Genomic DNA, 18,889 nt, shown 5'->3' on the forward strand with positions numbered 1-18,889 from the left:
GTGCTTGTGGATTTTTAGCCCCACAAAGCAGGCAGAATTTAATGGTCCCGTTACTTCACCAGATATCACGTACAAACACTAAATACGCTGTTTATAACTGAGGCTCCCACTGTTGAGCAGGTTCTGTGTTACGGATCTGGTTCTCCATGCATGGCTAAATTAACTGAAACAATGATACTAGAAAACAGAAAGAATAATTATATGCCCCCACAGTGAATGTACCCAGAAGAGTTAAATTCTGGATCCTCTTTCTTAGTAAGCTTCAGAACTGTATGATCTGCCAACTGGGATAACCAATTAGCATGAAAAAAACTTTTTAAAAACTACTATGTTTTGCTCATAAAACTGATTTAAACATTGGCACGTAAAACAAAACTGCTATTAGTCCCCTATGTGTTTCACAGAGACTATAGTAGTGGAATTCCTTAAAAAAAAGACAGAATACTGCCATTACTTTATAATGTGTACGCACATTCTTTTTTAACGTCAAGCACTGCTCCAGCCTTTCCAGCCTTTCCATCCACTTTCCTCAAGCTCACTTTTGTTTAAATATCCCTGCCAATACCATCTTAAAGTCTAAACTCGCATCTAAAGACGCCATGAAAAAAACAGTTGAACATTCAAATGAAGAAAATATTGCATCTATTTTTAAAAGGAGAGGGAAAGTAAAGTTGGTTCAAACGTTAGAAGCTTACAAAAGTTTAAAATTCAAGCAATTTTTGAGATGCACCTTTTGGAACTTTCAAGGTATCACCAAAATCTGTTAATTCAATAAAGGGACACCCAGCATTGGCAGAGACTGTGTTATAATTTTAAAAGAGCTGATCTAAAAACTAATTGCAAATACCACTTAGGACAACTCTGGCCATTCTTTTTGAATGAACTGTTCACAAATGCACTACTACTCTCCTTAAACACAGCCTACGTATATTACATCCTCCTTTTGTTCCTTTTATTACCCTATTGCATGGCTGTCTTTTAAGGTGGATCCTAGTCCTGTTAGACTAGGCAACAAACACAGTAAGCAGCATAACTGAAAACATTGAAGCTATGAATTTCTCATAAAAATTCACTGCACTTTCAAAAATCATGTCATGCTGATGTTTGTATAGATACAGAGGGCTACAATAAATTACTAATAATTTTTCCAGATACAGCAAAGCTGAGCCAGTACTTTGGACATCATTGTCATTTTACCAGATGTAATCTTAAGGATGCTTTCTTTGGTTAACTACTTCCATACTTAAAGGACCCACAACAAGCTACTGTACATCAACATAGAACCCTATTAAATCAGTTAATAGACTTCAGAATACATGTTAGTAGCAAATATGTTAGTAGCAAATATCTGTATTTATGTATAAATATTTTAAAATATTTTCACATATATTCCACATATATACAAACACTTAGATCAATTCCAGCTACTAAACAAAAGTAAATATAAAGTTTAAAACTTTATTGACAATATACTTTTCATTATGGTACATTATGCTAACTAATTCAATCTGCTTTTTTAAAAAGTAATCATTCTAGTATTTGCACCATACAACTTCTTTGTTGAATTATTGCAAAGAAACCTTGGGATATAGGGAAAACATGCTTTCTATCTGCATATTTTACCCTGGAGTATTTAATCACTTTTGTTGACATAAAGGCATGAATATTTTTCACTTGGATCATATCTATGCAGAAAGGTAACTGTAAGATCTAAGATTTCTCTATATAAACACATACATTTATGTGTATTTATAAAAACCTCTCTGAGAAAGGCTTAGGAAGAAGTCTGCCTCAGTTTTAAATGTTACCTTTTATAGTACAGTGCTGCAGGATTACTATTGCGTTATCATAAATAAATGGCAGCATCAGGGAATTTTAAACAGATGTAGCAGAAAAAAGACATGAATATTATCTAGACAGACCAAGTGATAAAAACACACAAAAAAAATTCAAGGCAGAATAAGACACTTAGTGGGAAAGCTAACATTCAACGCAAAATTCAGTGTTTCCTACCAAAAAAAAAAAAATTAAAACAGCCAGTATCAAACAAATAGAGTAAGACTGCATTCCAGTCACTTGGTTTTGGTATTAACAAAAGATGAAAGAAATCCCTTTGGAAAGCTAATTTGAAAGTAAATATGCCTAAAATTAAACATACAACTTGTATTAATCTCAGAACAGAATCAAGACTACTACTATAATAAAGCCTGGGGCACATTGTGATGCCTACAATTGGTGGGTGTATTTTAATTGACTTGAAGACTGTCATAGTCCTATTATCACAAAACCTGTAACGCACTTCCAGCATGGAGGACCCATCTGTGCCCACCATCCATCTGTTTAGACGTGATTGGCAAAGTGGTAGGGAACTCGCAGTGGTTGCCTCTGCCTGAAAGGAATAAACCACAGGATCTTCCAGTGAGTGCCAAAAACTTCTGAGAAGGTCTGCTGCCATGGCTTTCGGGGCCTCGATCTACAGAAGACAGCATTATTAGTGAAAGACAGCACGCCCACGGTGCGCTTCAGTCAGCTAGAACAATGCAGGTTGGCTGGGGATCCATTACTGGACTCTGATGAATTGTGTCCCAGCATCACAAATACAGCTTTTCTTTCATTATGGCATGCAGCTGAGACTTAACTTTGGAGAACAGAAACTATCTGTGTCGTCAATCAACCAAAGGCAACTTTTGAAGCAGAGGAGAACCTCAGAATCAATGAATGTATGTCAAGACACAGCAGAAAGTGTCTTTTGATCTGTACTTTTGAAAGAAAATATAGTTCCATTGGCTTTGGGTAGAGAAGGAATGGGAATAACGTGAGGCTACTTTATGCACAATCAATATTAAAAGATTAGTGAGCTAGGAAGTACAGGGCACAGTACCATGCAAAATAATCTTAACACAGTGCCTTCAGTTCCTTTTCTCTCTCACACAGTTAAAAAACCCAAGCTAGTCTTTCAGCTTTTCAGCAAATAAATGTAGAAATTTTATAGCACTTACAGGTCTTCACAACAGTTTGACATTTTTTCTATACTTGTAGTATCCTGTTGAAAAAAACAAAACACAATAAAAAGTATTTATTTACATTCCTAACCTAAAATGTCATTATGAAAGCAACTAAATAAAGCAAGGAATCAATTCTTAGGGTACACTGCTTTGGCATTAGTCCAGTAGGTTACATATTACTCCCACACCATATTAGTTTCAAACAGCTGTGAGATTATATGCACAAATTTACTCAGTCTGTTAAATGATTTTTACAAACATGATGTGAAACTATACTGTGTAGTTTTATTATGATAGCACATACCACAGAATGTCAACAAAAATTTACAGCATTATTACCGCTAAAATTAATTCAGCTATTACAATTAATTCATGGGACATTTAGAAGTAATGTGTGTAGGGTTCACTCTTGCCATACTTTTCACAAGCATCCATTCCAGACTTCAAGCTGTCCACTGAGATAACCACATGAAAATTTAGTAAAATGCAGCTATTAACAGATGTAGTATTTTGAAAAGCAGGAGCTATCAAGAAGTTTTAAAATAGTTATCTTCATGAGTATCATAATGCACACAGCACCACTATCAGTTTCCATTGTCTCTACAGGTAAATACCAAACATAAAAATTATTCTCTTGAAATGTAACGAAAACTAAATGATGTGCAGAGTGAAACCACCCCGGCAGCTAACAGTAAATTAAATTCATACTTTATTTTTCTGAACATGATTAATTTAATGAGTCACAAAGTTTTATAATTAACAAATCAATTTAAGCTTAGATCATCCCCAAATAAATTTTTAAAAACTGCCTACAATAGTACTTTTTTCTCACTTTCACTCTATATATTTAACAAAAAAGCTTGCTTTGCAAGTATCATTTCAATTTTAACTCCAGCAGTATTAAAGTGTTTTCAATGCACATTCATAATTCGTTATGTCCCAGAATCAGTCACGAGGTCCAAAATACAGTTACTGAAGTATTTCTCATGGTTCCATCTCCTTTTCGTGGCAGCTTGGTATTTCCCTTTGCTGTTCTTTGATTTAGGCATGCACATAATGCACCTGTCAGATTACACTAACGTTTGAATGAAACTGAGAGCTAGCCTTTATTGTCCCAGCCATACAGAGACACAAGGGCTGTGGTTTAATTAGGCTGCGACTTCATTGTCATCTGGAAACACCACCTAGCAATAAAACCATACTGTGTTCCTTGATTGTTCCTGCCATCAGTGCATCCAATTCAGTGCAGGCACTGCTGGGATTCTGCCATCATCTTTCATAAAGCTTTGAAGGGGAAGGGTGAAATGTGAGTGGGAAATAATGTACAGGAAGCTGCTTCCCTGCTTCAGCAGACATGGGTGGCCTCAACTCCCCTTGCCAAATTTTGTCCTTCTAAATCCGCTTCCCAGCTCTGACGAGTTTTGGAACAGGATCCCTTACCGCACGCTAAACAGCAAAAATCTTAATTCTGCCCACGGCCTACCCAGCTGAATTCCAGACGCACTATGGCAAAGGAGAGAAGCCCCCTCTTCTCACGCCAGCCCACCGGGATGCACAAGTTCTTCCCTGTTGGTGCAGAAAAGGCATGCCCACAGCAGACTACACAAACCATTCTGGCCCCATCATTAGGTGGATTTGAACAACTGCTCAGTAGTGAGAGAGGACAGGACTGGAGGCAGCAGGCTGTAAATACCATCTGTTTCTTCCATGCCCATAGGCACACTGCTTCTCCTCGCCACCTTAGGCGTCTGTCTAGTGTACCCCCCCTCACCTGCCACAGGTGGCAGGAAAGCATTACAAGACGCAAGCCGTTCTCCCTGTTCGGGCAGGACCTGCCTGCACAGCCAAGGGATATTCGGCTTCCCTGGGCTGGCTTGTTCTCCAACTCTTGTCAGAACAATCACCACCTTTTCTGGCCACAGAAAATCACACACAGCTTTCTGAATAAAAAGGACTAAGTAAACACAGATATTCCTTCCACGACGTTTCAGTGAGGTCGTAACAGTGTTTTCATGAGATGCTATAGCTCCTTCTGTAACTGCAAAAATACCTCAGCTCTACGAATTATCCTCTGGTCAACTCAAAGTTGTCTACCTGATAGTACAAAATAATACTGGTTTGTTTGAAAGCAATGATTGTTAATGACTTTTTGTACAACAGTAGCATGCTAGTCCAGACTATAATTGAGTTCTGGCTACCAAAAGAGTTAAGCTATCGTTTCACAAAAGGAGCCTTAAACCAGCTTTGGGTGCAGACATGACATAACAAAATAGTACCTTAAATATGGCTTTTTGCTATGTTTCTCCACATTGTTTATTCATTAATACATTTCCACTGCTCCCTAAAATACTGTATTTGAGATTTTAGAGGAATTCCCAGGTTGGGAACTGGGGGTTATATTTCTTTTTAATTGTTATCATGGCATGTTATCAAGACCTGAAAGATGCTCAGTCAGGGTCTGCTCCCCTCAGAAATGTAACCCATTAAATTAAAGAACTAAGTGAAAACACCAAAACAGGAATTGCAGAAAATGACTGTAAGAGAAGACTATCGAGCTTCCACACCTTTAAAACATACTAAGAATTTCAGTTGGATAGGAAGTCAAAGGAAATCCTTCCTTACTTTCTTTCCTTCCTTCCTCTTCCACTAAAATGCCAACATCTACTTTAGAATACTTTCGCTTTACAGTAAAGGAATTGGGACTGAGCAGTGAATCCTTTGCTTCTGGGATACTTTTTCAGAATTAAAAAAACTTTATAGCCACATTTTAAAAGCTGTGAACTAGGGCTGGAGGGAATGGCAGAAAACATCTCTCTGAAGTTTAGCTGCTTAACAAGTGCTGGTGACTGAACTTAAAAAAACAAATTCCCCTCACAGCTTCCCTCCCCCAACACTGCTGCCAAACAGCTGGGCTCATTTGAAATGGACTTTCTTTTGAGAGTGAACCAATTTACCTTATCAAATGAAAGTGAAAATTCACAGCACCCCAGGAAACTCAGTAGCCCCTCTGAAGACAGGAGAGGAAGGAAAGGGAGAGGGCCATAGCTGAGTTTTGGCCTGTTATTTAAGGCTTTCTTAGACACATTAATTTCTCTTCTTTTGGAGATGGGAGGACCAGAATAACCACTATTCTTCTGAATGACAAGGTGTTCTGTTCATTAACACATCTCACAAATGGCTTTCAACCAGAGTATCATCTCTCTTAATTATGCATTTGATGTGTACCAAGGTTTTGCTACAACATCAGTATTACTGTGTTCAGCCTAAGAGGCTTTGGCTGTCTGCATCTACTATCAGCTTGGATTACTATTAATACAAATAGAACTCTGCTAAGATTCCCCCCCCGCCCCCGACTCACCACTAATGCTGATGTTAAAATCTTTTGGAGAATTGGCACTTATCCAAAAGTTGAAAATAACTTGGTATGAGCAAACATGGCACAGCTATTGAGCCCTAGTAATCTCCGTCTCCAAAAATCCCATAAAATTTACAACTGCATACAAGACAAAATTGACTAACCCACAGCTGATTACCTGATGGGTCATCTGGACCCCCAAAGTCATCATCCAGATTGGAAACAACTGTTGTTCCTGCACCTGGTTATTCAGAGATACATACCCACTGATAAGCATCTTAAAGCAACTAGGAAAAAAATTGTACCTTAGTAAGAAAGGCAAAAGAAATTCAACAATATAAACACAGCAATCATTAACAATATATCACTCTAAATAAAAAAGAAAAGGGCAAAGGATTCAGATTCTGCTGAGGGGATGAGGAATGTTTTTTTGCTTTGACGACTTACTACAAGTCTGTAAAGCAGCTTGTCTAAGTGAAGTAAGCTACTGCCACAGCTAAGACTGTTACGAGAGGAATGGAGAGACATATGTAAGAGCACTGACTGAATTCTGCAGGCTAACTTAAGATTCATTTGCAAATGAATGCACCTGCATTAGCTACTAAGAGGAATATCTCTTTCACATCTATATTTTTAATTAGCATAACCAACTGCCTGAAAAAACAGTTTTTTTAAAAAGATCACATGCACTGTTTAAGACTGCTTTAAGGATGGGATTCATCATGAACTAATTTACCATGGAAGAAGCACATGGAAAGAGCATTTTCCTCTTACTGATTCATGTTTTCCAAAGCAGAAGCTGTAATTTGTAACTCACAGGACTAACTCCAAAGCATGCAGCCACAATCTCTAGTTCAATTTTTCTTCTGTTTGCTTAAAGTGACATGTACTCAATACAGCTCTATTTAATACTTGCAATAGAAGAATGCAAGCATTTTGCAATGCTGTCTTAATATAGTATTTTCAAATATTCAGTATATAAAGATCATCAGGAAAGTATGCTAAAACAGAAAGAACAAAACCAAAACTTGTAAGGCTTCCTGGATTTTCAGCCGTTGCTTTTATCTGAAGTGCAAGACAATGTATCTTCTATCTGAACAATACATTTTTTCATTCCTTCTACCTAACGTCCTTTCACTGTGTGTAAATGACAGGTGAGCAACTGAAGAATATAAAATAATGAACACTTCATAGAAAGAATACTTCGTATTTCAGAAATTTTCCTTTTTGGCATTAATTACATTTTGGGTTTACATTTGGCTACTTTTTAGCATTGTTTTCTTAATCTAGACTTCTCATATAACACAATATGATTAATTTTATCAATTACAATTAAGTTCAGCCTGAAAATTACTAGTTCAGTTTTAACTTTAAATCCCTAAATCAGAGAATTGTGTGCAAAATTAAAAATGAAGCCACACTATGTTATATCTAGGGACTATTCCTACACTCCTCTATGCTCTGATGAATTTAGTTAAATAGATTTCCAATGAATTTGTCAGATATTAGAAAATGATTCAATGAAATGAAAACATCTGATAACAAATTAAGAACACATCTACAAAGCAGATGATGCAAACAGGTCTCTTCAGTCTACTTCAAATCCATGGTGTGTTAGGTGCAGACAGCTGCATGACAGCAAGACATATAACAAAGCACATTATTTTTCTTGATACTTACAAATACCTTCTCAAGACAAAAATATTAAGAAAAAAATGCTTAGGAAGCCTATCTATTGACTTTCCTCACACAGAAGCCATTTTAATGGTTTGATGTCTAAATTTGACAAGCAACATTAAACAAAAAGTACCCAGCCCTCAGAACACTTAAACATCATTATTATAGTTACTTATTTTCAATTGGTTAAAGGTACTCCATTTATTATTTAGAAAAATAACTGAGTTTTAAAAGGAATTCCTCCTTGAGTGATGAACAGGGGATATTTTTGGCATGGTATTTTTGACTCCTTGCACAGTATAAAATCTCTTTGATTAAATTTTCTAACTTATGCTTTTCCTTAATAATATTGTAAATAATTAATTTCAATAAAAGTATTCCCACTTTACTTAAAACCATGTGGTGACCTAAATAAAACAGATGAGATCTTTTGCCACTTAGTGTGTCTTGCGCTTGAATTTATTCTTACATTTTAAATAGCTCATGAAAGAGGGTTTTTAAATAAAATTTTATTTTGATGGTAAATAGCTGTTTAAGACTGTCAGGATACATTCATTAAAAATGTTAAACAAATTGCTAGTCTATTCGAGAAAAATAAGGTAAAGATAAAAAAGACTACACAGTTAACAAAATCCCACTCAAAGACCAGGACATCACTATTTCCTGACAATTTAATTTATAGGACTTTATGCAGTCTTCTAATAGGAGATTTACCTATAGGTGGATTAAAGGTAGAGACAGGAAAAGGGGGGGGGGGGTAAGAATAACAGGGAAGATACAGACAGACAACTTTAACATGAACTTATTTTCTGTTACATCTCTAATTTCAAATTACTATTTGATAGTTGATAGTTTATATAGCTTTTGCTCTCCCTCTACAGTTACTTTTTATCTTACACTTTACTATAGCCAGGTAAAGAATATGTTTGCCTGGAAATCCTAATTTCCCCTTCCAATCCTAATTTCTTCTGCGCTAGACTTAATTATGAGGATTAATAGTTCCTTGATTACATTTCAGCCATGTTTGAAAAAACAGGAAAAGCCCTTAGTACTTCACTAATCAAAACAGTATTTAATAGATTATCTGATTAGAGATATTATTACAAATATTTTAAATTATAAGATACTTATTTTTGAAGACAGAAAGCATTTTAGCACTAGATCACTTGTGCACTCTGTATATTAAAGCAGCAATAGATCAACACTATGAAATATGCAAAGAATTAAAATGTCTTTGGTTTTATTAACAGAATAACTGCAGTTACATTTTCATTATTTTGCACTTCAACCTTTGTAAAATTTTGTCTGACTTACTGATTACATGAAGGATTTTAAATTTTTCACTGGCATTTTTATTGTTTGCACTTCAGTTTTGCATTATACTATTAAATGAAATGATACTCCTAAAGAAAACTGCTTGAAAATAATCCTTCAGGGAAAAATATATCAGAAAATTAATTTGTAAAATTTCCATCTTTTTCCAATTTCCTTAAAAGGAAGTTTTTGTCCTTTCAACAAGAAAAAAAGCCCTGAGCAAAATGAATAATGTTCCTTACTGCATGCTCCCTGTAAGTATCAGTCACAGTAAGCAAAATAGTTAAAATATATGAATTAGTAAGTTCAAGACATTAACATGGAGGTGGATCTGTTTACAAGAACAACAAAAAATAGCTAGTGAAATATGTTTACTACTTGTAGGTGAAAAGGAGAAACACTGCAACAGTAATAAAACACAGCACTCAACAAATATCAATATTTTTAAATGTTTCTAAGGGGAAAAATGTATATAGTAAGCATCATATTGTGCACCAGACAGAGTGTTGAACACCAACTGTTAAACTATTTTCCCTTCCATCCTCCCCAAAGCAAATAAAGGGAAATTTCTCTCTATCACATCCACACAGTACTGATGCACCAGGATACTGAAATATCACTGTACACATTTGAACAGTTAATTAACAGGAAACCCTGGTAGCATTAATTAAATTAATAAAGTCACTGTCCACTTAGTTTATGATAATACATCCACTACCTTGCACAAAGACCACATGGTATCTATTAATTTATAAAAGCCCATCCATTACATAGTTCTGCCACTGAGATACAAGTTAATTACTAAATAATTTTAGTGAAAAGTTTTTCTCCGCAATATTAAGACACAAAAATCACATAAAGTCCTATTTGATGGACTATAGTGGAAAAATGAAGAAAATTTCTTTAATTCCATATAAATACTTTGTTTGAACTTATGGAAAAATGAAAACACAAACTGTTTAGTGTTTGAAATAAAAAACAATCAAAGGTAATCCTTTAAAATTAGGGTTCAGATTAATCTCTGCAAAGGATGCTGTTTAACTGAAACATCTGGTAGTGTTATGTTGAGAGACAGGCCTTTTTTAACTTTGGAAATGAGATTAGTAGATCAGTTATTTGTAAGTGTCCGAGTAATTTCTAATTATTTTATCTGGGTCACAGATAATCCGCTTTTACAGGGCTCCCACAATGACATCAGAGGATCACTGCTGAACTGATTATCCTGTTACCTTCCACCATCCATAGGAAGACAGGATTTTCTTTTTGTACAGAGGAAGAGAAAGAAGTGGCTGATTGCTTCAGACAGGTGGCAGCCAACAAAATAAAGAACAACATAGATCTTGAGAGGAAGAACACCTCACATATGCAAAAGGTACCAGCCTTAAAAAAGATCAGCAAACTGAACACTTCTTAGTAGTGTCTGGTGCAATTTAAAACCTCACTAGACATGAAGAAATATCAAAATAGTCAGACAAACCATTGTTTAAAAAAGCATTCTGTATTATTTATTACTTGTTCTACAATAATGCCTTGTAGATCAAACATAACCGATGTCAGAATCTTACTGCATAAATAGAAAAACTGGGTTTTAACATCATTTAACTGTTGAAGTGACATGAAAGACATACAGAAGTACTTTCTTAAAGCAAAAATTGAACATGAGCAGGAGAAATGCAAATGCCAGGGCTAGTCTTGTACTAATATACACACAAGCAACCTGACAGTTCCACCTTTTTTAAAAGACCCTGAATTGCAGCTCTTTACCTCCTACAATCATAAATCAGAAGCAACCTGTAGTTGATAAAAGAGACTTTTTTTTTTGTAGGTAATTTATGCCTTTTCCTATGAATAAATGAATGAATAGGCTAGTTATGCATTTTTTAGGAAAACAAGCGTCTGTTACATATAAAAATATCAAATGAGAGAGGACTTCCGAAAAAAACCCATGTCAAGAAAATATGTCTTGAGAAAGCAAGCAAGTTTCTGGATACCATTTGATTTAGCTTCCAATTAAATTTTATTATTTCATATGAGGATAACCACAGAGAATAAGTAATTGGAAATACAATTCTGTAACATACGTATGTCCTCCTCAAGATTTTCTTCTAGGTTAAGTGCAAAATATTCTTTTCTAGATAAACTTTACATTCACCATTGTAGTATAATTAACAGGTATAGGCAGTAGTTGCACAAGACAGTGGATGTTTGGGGGTTTTTTTGTGGAAAATTTAAAAACTTTCTGAAATGGAACTATCTATCTCAAGCAAAATGATAATTTGTCTATAAATAGTATTTTTACTATTTATGACAAATCACAAAATAAAAAAACACCTCTCTACCTTCATGGAGTTTGAAAGTGTCTATGCTAAAGCTATCTTCTTATCCTGTAGCGGTTGAGGCAAAAGAGGAGTAATTGCTTGCAGGAGTACAAGCAGCTAGAAGTAGTCTGAAGTAAGTGTATCAACAATATTAAAAAAAAAAAAAAAGTTATTCTCAGTAGGAGAACTTTTAGTTTTTCTAGGGTGTAACTGACAAATCTTTTTTTGTTGTTTTGTTGGGTTTTTTTTACTTACTGCTTTATGCTAAGCTTGCTTTTACTTCTCAAGCAGTCTCATTAAAAAACATCATGCTGCCTGGAAATGTAAGAATACAGGGTCATTTCCAGTTAAGGAATATAAAATTCAAATTTGCACTACAAGCAATAACAGGGAATAGAGGACTGCAAAAGCAAGCACCAAGCATGGAAGATAAACAGGCCTTCAATATAAATGCATGGTCATTTTGGAAATTACATCAGACAGTGCTTTCTTCATGGGTGAAACTGATTTCTTCCACCCAGTTCTCTAGAAACATGAAAATTACAAGCAAGAAGAATAATTGTTATGCTGAGAATTTAAGAAGAGTATCTTCTTAGGATCCTAGAGTTCCTAAATTAGGATCTTAAATTTCTCCCTGTTTCAGAGACTTCTGAATTAGAGAGAACTTAGATACCTCTATCTCCAAAGTATCCAAATAAAAGTTCCCCAAGAGCGATCTCAGCTACACACTGGAAGAAGTGTTAAAATTCAGGATGATGAGAGTAAAGGCAAATAGAGCTTGGGGAAAGCAATTGGAGAATGAGGATAAAAAGACCCATGTGCCCCTTCTGCTAGAAGTGTGTTTCACATATGCTAGTTTCTAGGGAGAAAGCACTAATCTTGTATACAGAGGCCACCTCAGCTGCTCCCCTCTTCATCAGAACAATTCATGTCAAAAGTTCCTCTAAGGACAGTTTTTGCCAACCAGCTGTTCTCCTCTCATTGTAAGAAGTCACCTCCCTTGCTCTTTGGCTTCCTGGACCTCCAGATGAGATATGAATAGCCTTGTGCTAATGATACCCTAACAGTGATACCACAATAAGAGAGGTGGTAAACATACTCAGAGAAACTCCTGTGTGTTAGGTAACTTGGTCTATTAATCACCTCCTCAAGCAGTACAGCTTTAAGAACGTTCTCTGTGCAAGAGCCACATCTGACTACACATGTTACAAAGTTTTCATTTTTACCAAAGAGCACATTTTTTCCAAGCATCTTAGTATCTGTTGAACACGCATGAAACAGGGTAACAGCAGATTACATGCATGTTTTTCTTAAAGAACTGTTACATAATGGATCTACTGCTATAACCAATGAGAGTTATGCAATGATAGGCATAAAAGATCAGTCAACTGTGCAAAACTGAATTTTGGAAAGTGCCAGCACACACAGCAGAATATTTCACCTGCGCTTCATGATGTGCTGCTTTGCTTTCGCATTTTAGCTACTGTCCTGTTCCAGAAAAACATGCTGGAGTATATCAGATATATCCTTTCCACTACATGTTCAGCTGGACAACTTTTTTGACTTCTGAAAAAATTTATCAAAGAGGAGAAAATGGCAGTATTTCCTCTTAAAATCCTAGGAAAAAATTCTGCTTGTTCTTACAGCTTGTCAAGCTATCACTTAGCTCAGTTGTAGTAAAGACCAAGTCTGTTTATAAAAATGCTATATACAAAGGTCACTTAATGCAAATTAATTCTATACATTAAATTTTATCTGTCTTGCTGCAGTGGCAAAAGGATAGACTTCTGTAAATGTGAAGAATCAGCACAAGTGCTCTGACCTGGGGTACATACCGTGCTTCATAATGCATGCTACATTCCAATCATTTACATTTGAGCAGAGCAGTCAGACTGTGGAAATCAACCATAAACAATGAAGCATGAAGTTGCCATTTCAGGTGCTAGTTCCTTATTACTGATGGTGCTAAAGGAGGATGAACAACTCTGCAGTTTCATTATCCCAAGCAGCTTCTGTGAGATGGACAGTAAGCAGACCACATTCTGTGTACATAGAAGATACTGAAAGACTGAGAACTTGGGATTTTTTTAATAAGCACATCCAATATTCCTGGAAAAAGTTAGCCTTAGCTTTATATTACTTAGACAAAACAGAGACTATTGCCTTGGTTTCTGGAAAATAATATAGTGACAGTCAAGCAACTTTACCTTATGGAGAATCACGAAGTTTTGCTACAAAAGGGTCAAAGTTTGATAAATCTTGAGTTTATTTTTCTTTCCAAAAATACAATTTTGGCAGCATTTGAAATATAGGTAAATAATGTTAAACCCCAACAAACCTGAACTTGCTGGACTCATTTAGCAATGAGTATGTATCAGTCCAAGTTTAGATCACAGAGCTGCAATGCCGATTGTCCCTATTACTTAAAATAACTTTTATCCAGGAGCTGTGGAACTAATCTTGGCTTGATGTTAAAGTGCAAACACAGGCATGGAGCATGAACTAGGAAAATATTTATTATCTGTTTTCCTGTACAAGCACAAGTAAAAGCTGCCTGCTTCACCTTTTTCAAAAGGCCTGTGCTCTTGTCCACCTCTTTTGCACACATCTCTGGGAAGCTTCAGCAATCACTGAAATTAATGCTCTCAGGAATTGCTATGGAGCAATTAATATAACATGAACGCTTTAACTGTGCATATCTATGCCTTCAAGTGTTTGAGCTTCTTTTAAATTAACCTCAAGTCTGCACTATTACACTTCAGTGATTGTGTTCTACTGTTAAATAAATTTTGATCTGTACCTTACACTAAGTTAAGCTTAATTTCATCACTAATTCATTATTTTAAATAGAGTTCATTTTAGATACAGTTTGCTTTGTTTATACAGGAAGGCTAGATGCTGAACAGCAACTGCAGCACAGTACACTGTAGGAATATCGCTGTCTCTCAGTGATCACAGTTCATTGCTTCTACAGGACTTGAATGTCTTCATGGTGTGCACTCAGCACTGCGGGTGGGTATACCCAGTTTCTTTGTTCCCTATTCTATGCATCACAGGCATGTCTTCGGGGAGCCTGCAGAGAAACTACTCACTCACCTGCTGCCCTCTCCTCTGCCTTTGCCATTGGCTAGCCAAAGCCGTTAGTAAGCGCTTATGGAGGAAGCAAATTCCCACACTACAATGCTGACAATCAAAAACCATTTGTACAGAAAGATTTTCTGACACAACTTGCAGACTAAGCACAACCTCACCAAACAGATTTGGCTTTGTTCGTTTGAAGTCTGACTAGTTGCTCCCAAGCAGATTTCCTCAAAATGACTGTATTGTTTATTCTTGCCAATTCTATACTCACGAAGAAAGGAATGAAAAGGAAGAAGACAATTGTGCTGCTGGTATGGAAATTCTTTGCGCGGGGGATGGACTAGATGACCTACGTTCTTTAATGAGTCAATGCAACAGCATCCACAGGGTGTGAATGAATTAAGAGTCTGGAGATCCCAGTAACGGATTTCTACTTCCCCAGCGATCCTAACCCAATAATCCCAAACCTAAAAACTTGTCCATATGAGGCAAGCACAATAGCCCCTCTGCTATAGGTAGGGTGCAGTGAGAGGCCCTAATGCAGAAGATCTGTACTTTCCAGCATCTGCCTCTCATAGTCCATCCATATCCGCAAGTACTGTGGTGTATTTGTTTCACAAAGTTTGGCAAAGAGGACAAAAGAGGGTATCTAGGCATACTGCAGCTCAGCGATCCACAGAAATATGATTTGAGCACATAAAAGGAGGTTGGACTTGAAAATGCTATTAGTATGCATCTGTTCCAGGGTAGTGGCCAGCTCAGTAAGTGCAATGGGATGTACTTCACAGTATATTATACAATTGACATAGGATAAAAGGGCTTTACAGCACTTTGTAAGAGTTTGCAGTGGTGATAGCAGCCTGACAGTGTTAAGGCTCAAAACAGCGAAAGAACATACTGGGAATTCATGCCTGTTGCAGAGGCAGCACAGTTGATAATCCTGTGTCAGAACAGAAATGTCCCAAGTTTCAGGTGTATCTGACAGAATCAGGTTCAGTCTGAGAGTTTTTATTTCATGTACAGTAATAGTATCTGAATGGATGCTGATGGCCGTTGCCAAAATTTAGTCCAGCTTCTGGCAGCACACAGAACAGAACTGTAGACTTAGGTTTTGTTCTTGTTTTCTTCTGTATCATTTCTGTGTTTTAGAGTAGTACCAATCACATGGCTTTTTGTTCCTTCTCAAATATCCATTTAAACAGAGACTAAAAAGACATCTGAACTCAAAGGCTCCCTGAGTTCTGTCTGTCCCACTACTGGGAGTGAGGGTGAACAGAATTCAGATGTCTGCACCACTTCAGCTAGATACCCAGCAAGGCATAGTATCGGATTAGAAAAAGACCCTAACTCTAGAGGATGCAGACACAAAGGTTGTGTGCCAGCATTTAAACAGGGAGGTGAGAAGCTATCACCAAGACCCTGGAACAGAAATCAGGCACACAGTAAAAGGGCACAAAGGTAAACCTGTAGGCCTGAGGAGTTAACAGAAAGTGCAGAAAGCAGTCTGGTAGAGCAGCTGGAGGATGGCAAAACCAATATACAGCATAGCTACAAAGAACAGAAGGCAGTAAACTTATGTAAAGGTACTACAATAAAAACAATAAGCAATATTATTGTTTTATCTAACAGAAGGAAAAACTATACAGTAATTTTTGTCCTTTATTCTATACAAAGGAATTACATAACACAGTTAGGAGGGTTTCCATTATGCATCTACCCACAAAGGTTAATACTGTGCAAACCCTCATAATCCCAAAATGAAATCTCAAGCAGATCTCAATCAGTTGTAGTCACAAAGATGCTGTCATCTTGTATGTTATTGTCTTTAAAAAAAAGTTTTGCAGGCCAGATCATACATCCTTTCAGACATGTACAGATCCAACTAATGTACTCTCTCTGTTCATCACTGCAGTACTTCAAACACTTCTATGAGTTCTCAAGATAACTTTAAAGAATTCACTAGCAGTGATTAAATTCTAATGTACAGAACAGGATATTACAGCAACAAAAGCTTGTTTCTTGTAGATATTTATTACATTACCAAATTAATTTACCTGGAAAATCTTTCAATGCAAAGGATTTTTTTCTGTACCTTTAAATACAGAATATGCATTTGGACTGTAAATTGTAAAATATTCCATTCCACAGTTTAGTAACTGGAGAAATATGAACATAAGCATATTTATTAAAATACTTAACAAAAAGTCCATGTTCTCAGAATGTATGATTTATCAGTGGGCCTCACTGTCACAAAGTATAATTGAGACCAGGGCACATACGAGTTTAAAATAAAAACAAAAATCAAAACCCACAAATATGTACATTGTACACTGCACAATTCCAGGAGAATGTATGGTTTTATTTCACTAATACAAATCAGGAAATTGCCTTGATAGGTGAATTACTAGACACTTGTTTGTTAGAAGGCTTCTTAAGTCTTCCTTGGAGACAAGAGTCTTCACAAAGCATACACCAAATAGGTACCTCATAGCGCAAGTGTTTCTCTATTTTTCCCGTAAATGCAACTGGTTTTCTGCTTTTATTAATTTTATTGAAAATAAAACTAATATATACTTCTAAAATTAGATACTTACAGTGAAAATACCCATTAGCTGAGTGTAAAAGAGTCCACTTATTCCACCTAATATTATTAGACCCATGAAGGCAGATATTCTTAGGAGAGCAAGTTCATGTCTAAATACAAAAACATCCTAGAACAAGACAGAAAGAAGAGAGAGACTTTAGCTCTTACAAATTAATTTAAGTCTTTGAACCGAGTGGAAATACTAGACAAGAGCTCTTCCCAAAGACTTATACCTAAAGGCAAATATGGAATTTTTGAGCTACATTGCAAATCATTGATACATTTATGTGCTAAAATTATAAACCAGTTGGGGCTTTTTTGCCAGACTGCTAAAAAACCTCATTCAGGTATTTAAGGTTTGGGAATAGATTGAGCTGAATGGGTTATTCCCGATTCTGTCATCTCATGCTGTGCCAGATTGCTACACAGAAGCTCCAAAACATACGAAAACCACTCTGTTAAACAGTCTGATTTATGAGACTCCTCTATCTCAGCTCCCAGCCACAGCAAATTTCATTTTAACTTCACCTCTTTTGTAATAAAAGTAACAACATTCCTAGCTTGACTCTTGCAGATGGTACCTACAAAATCCAAGTATCTGTATTGGATTGGTCTCATTGTAATGCTGTCTATTATTCAACATAAACTTATCTTCATCTTTTAAATTTTGGCCTTAAGTGGATTATTGTAACTTTGGATATGGATGCACAACCAAGTTGCCTCAGGGTGCAGGAGAATATGAATTTACTGTATCAGCTGCTCTGGAAAGCCTGCTCTCATCCAGCAGAAAATATGAAAAGTGTAAGAGAGTTGTTTAGATCTTCTTCAAAGGATAAAACACCTTATTTTTATCACAGGAAAACATTTGTACATGGCAGTTACTGTAGATGTACTGCAAGTTCACAACCCATCTTACCCTTTGATAATGAGTTAACCCACCCATTCTCTTATTTATAAGTTACGATTATGTTCTCAAGGCTGTCTTTTGAATGTACACATCTGTTTTTCCACTTAGAAAAGCCAGATCACAGCAGGAAACTATTAAAACCTTTCAAGTAAACTTTAAATTACAACCAGAACATAAAAGTGAACTGAAAAAAAAAACCCACAAAAAACCCACTGCTTTTGAACTTTCCTTCTTTACATTCAACCAGTAGGACTTAAGGAAAAGGAATTTTTAGATTCAGGAATACTGGGTTTTAATTAAACAGAGAATAGTTAGAGCAAATTATATTTAGTAAAGAGGTCTGGGTTTAGATTTAAATTATTTCCATGAAGGTTCAAAATATAAACCCAGGAAAATAGTTTATACTGGCTACCAAAGCTGTGAAGAAAGTCAGTATTTAATGAACAAACAGAAACCACTAGTTAATCAGCTAAAACAAAAAGCAAACCCCAACAGTCTTTTCTGAACTGGTAAGCCAGCTCTTCTTAGTATTGGCCTTCCTTGCTGCTGTAGAATATATATGCTTAATTTTATTTTTTTTTAAGTGTTCTTACTCAGTTAATGACTTAATTCAAAGTTAAATCAAATAAAAATAAAAGCATTCATACT

The 18,889-nt window shown here is 36.0% G+C and overlaps 1 protein-coding gene across 7 annotated transcripts in view; it reads right to left on the minus strand.

Annotated features, from left to right (window-relative positions):
* Positions 1-1,438: 1,438 nt before the first annotated feature.
* Positions 1,439-18,889, minus strand: part of ZDHHC21 (zinc finger DHHC-type palmitoyltransferase 21) — a 53,345-nt gene continuing 35,894 nt past the window's right edge. For 4 of the 7 annotated variants that reach the window (XM_069776491.1, XM_069776489.1, XM_069776490.1 and 1 more), the window contains 4 exons: positions 17,345-17,461; positions 6,539-6,601; positions 3,000-3,043; positions 1,439-2,473 (listed from right to left, as the gene is read on the minus strand). In XM_069776491.1, the coding sequence (XP_069632592.1) occupies positions 2,341-2,473; positions 3,000-3,043; positions 6,539-6,601; positions 17,345-17,461 (357 nt within the window). In that variant the 3' untranslated portion in view covers positions 1,439-2,340. Of the gene's footprint in view, positions 2,474-2,999; positions 3,044-6,538; positions 6,602-10,830; positions 16,299-17,344; positions 17,462-18,889 lie in introns of those variants that run through there. The other 3 variants (XM_069776493.1, XM_069776495.1, XM_069776494.1) reach the window with 3 other exon arrangements.

The sequence above is a fragment of the Haliaeetus albicilla genome, chromosome Z, assembly GCF_947461875.1.
Source record: "Haliaeetus albicilla chromosome Z, bHalAlb1.1, whole genome shotgun sequence".
NCBI lineage: Eukaryota > Metazoa > Chordata > Aves > Accipitriformes > Accipitridae > Haliaeetus > Haliaeetus albicilla.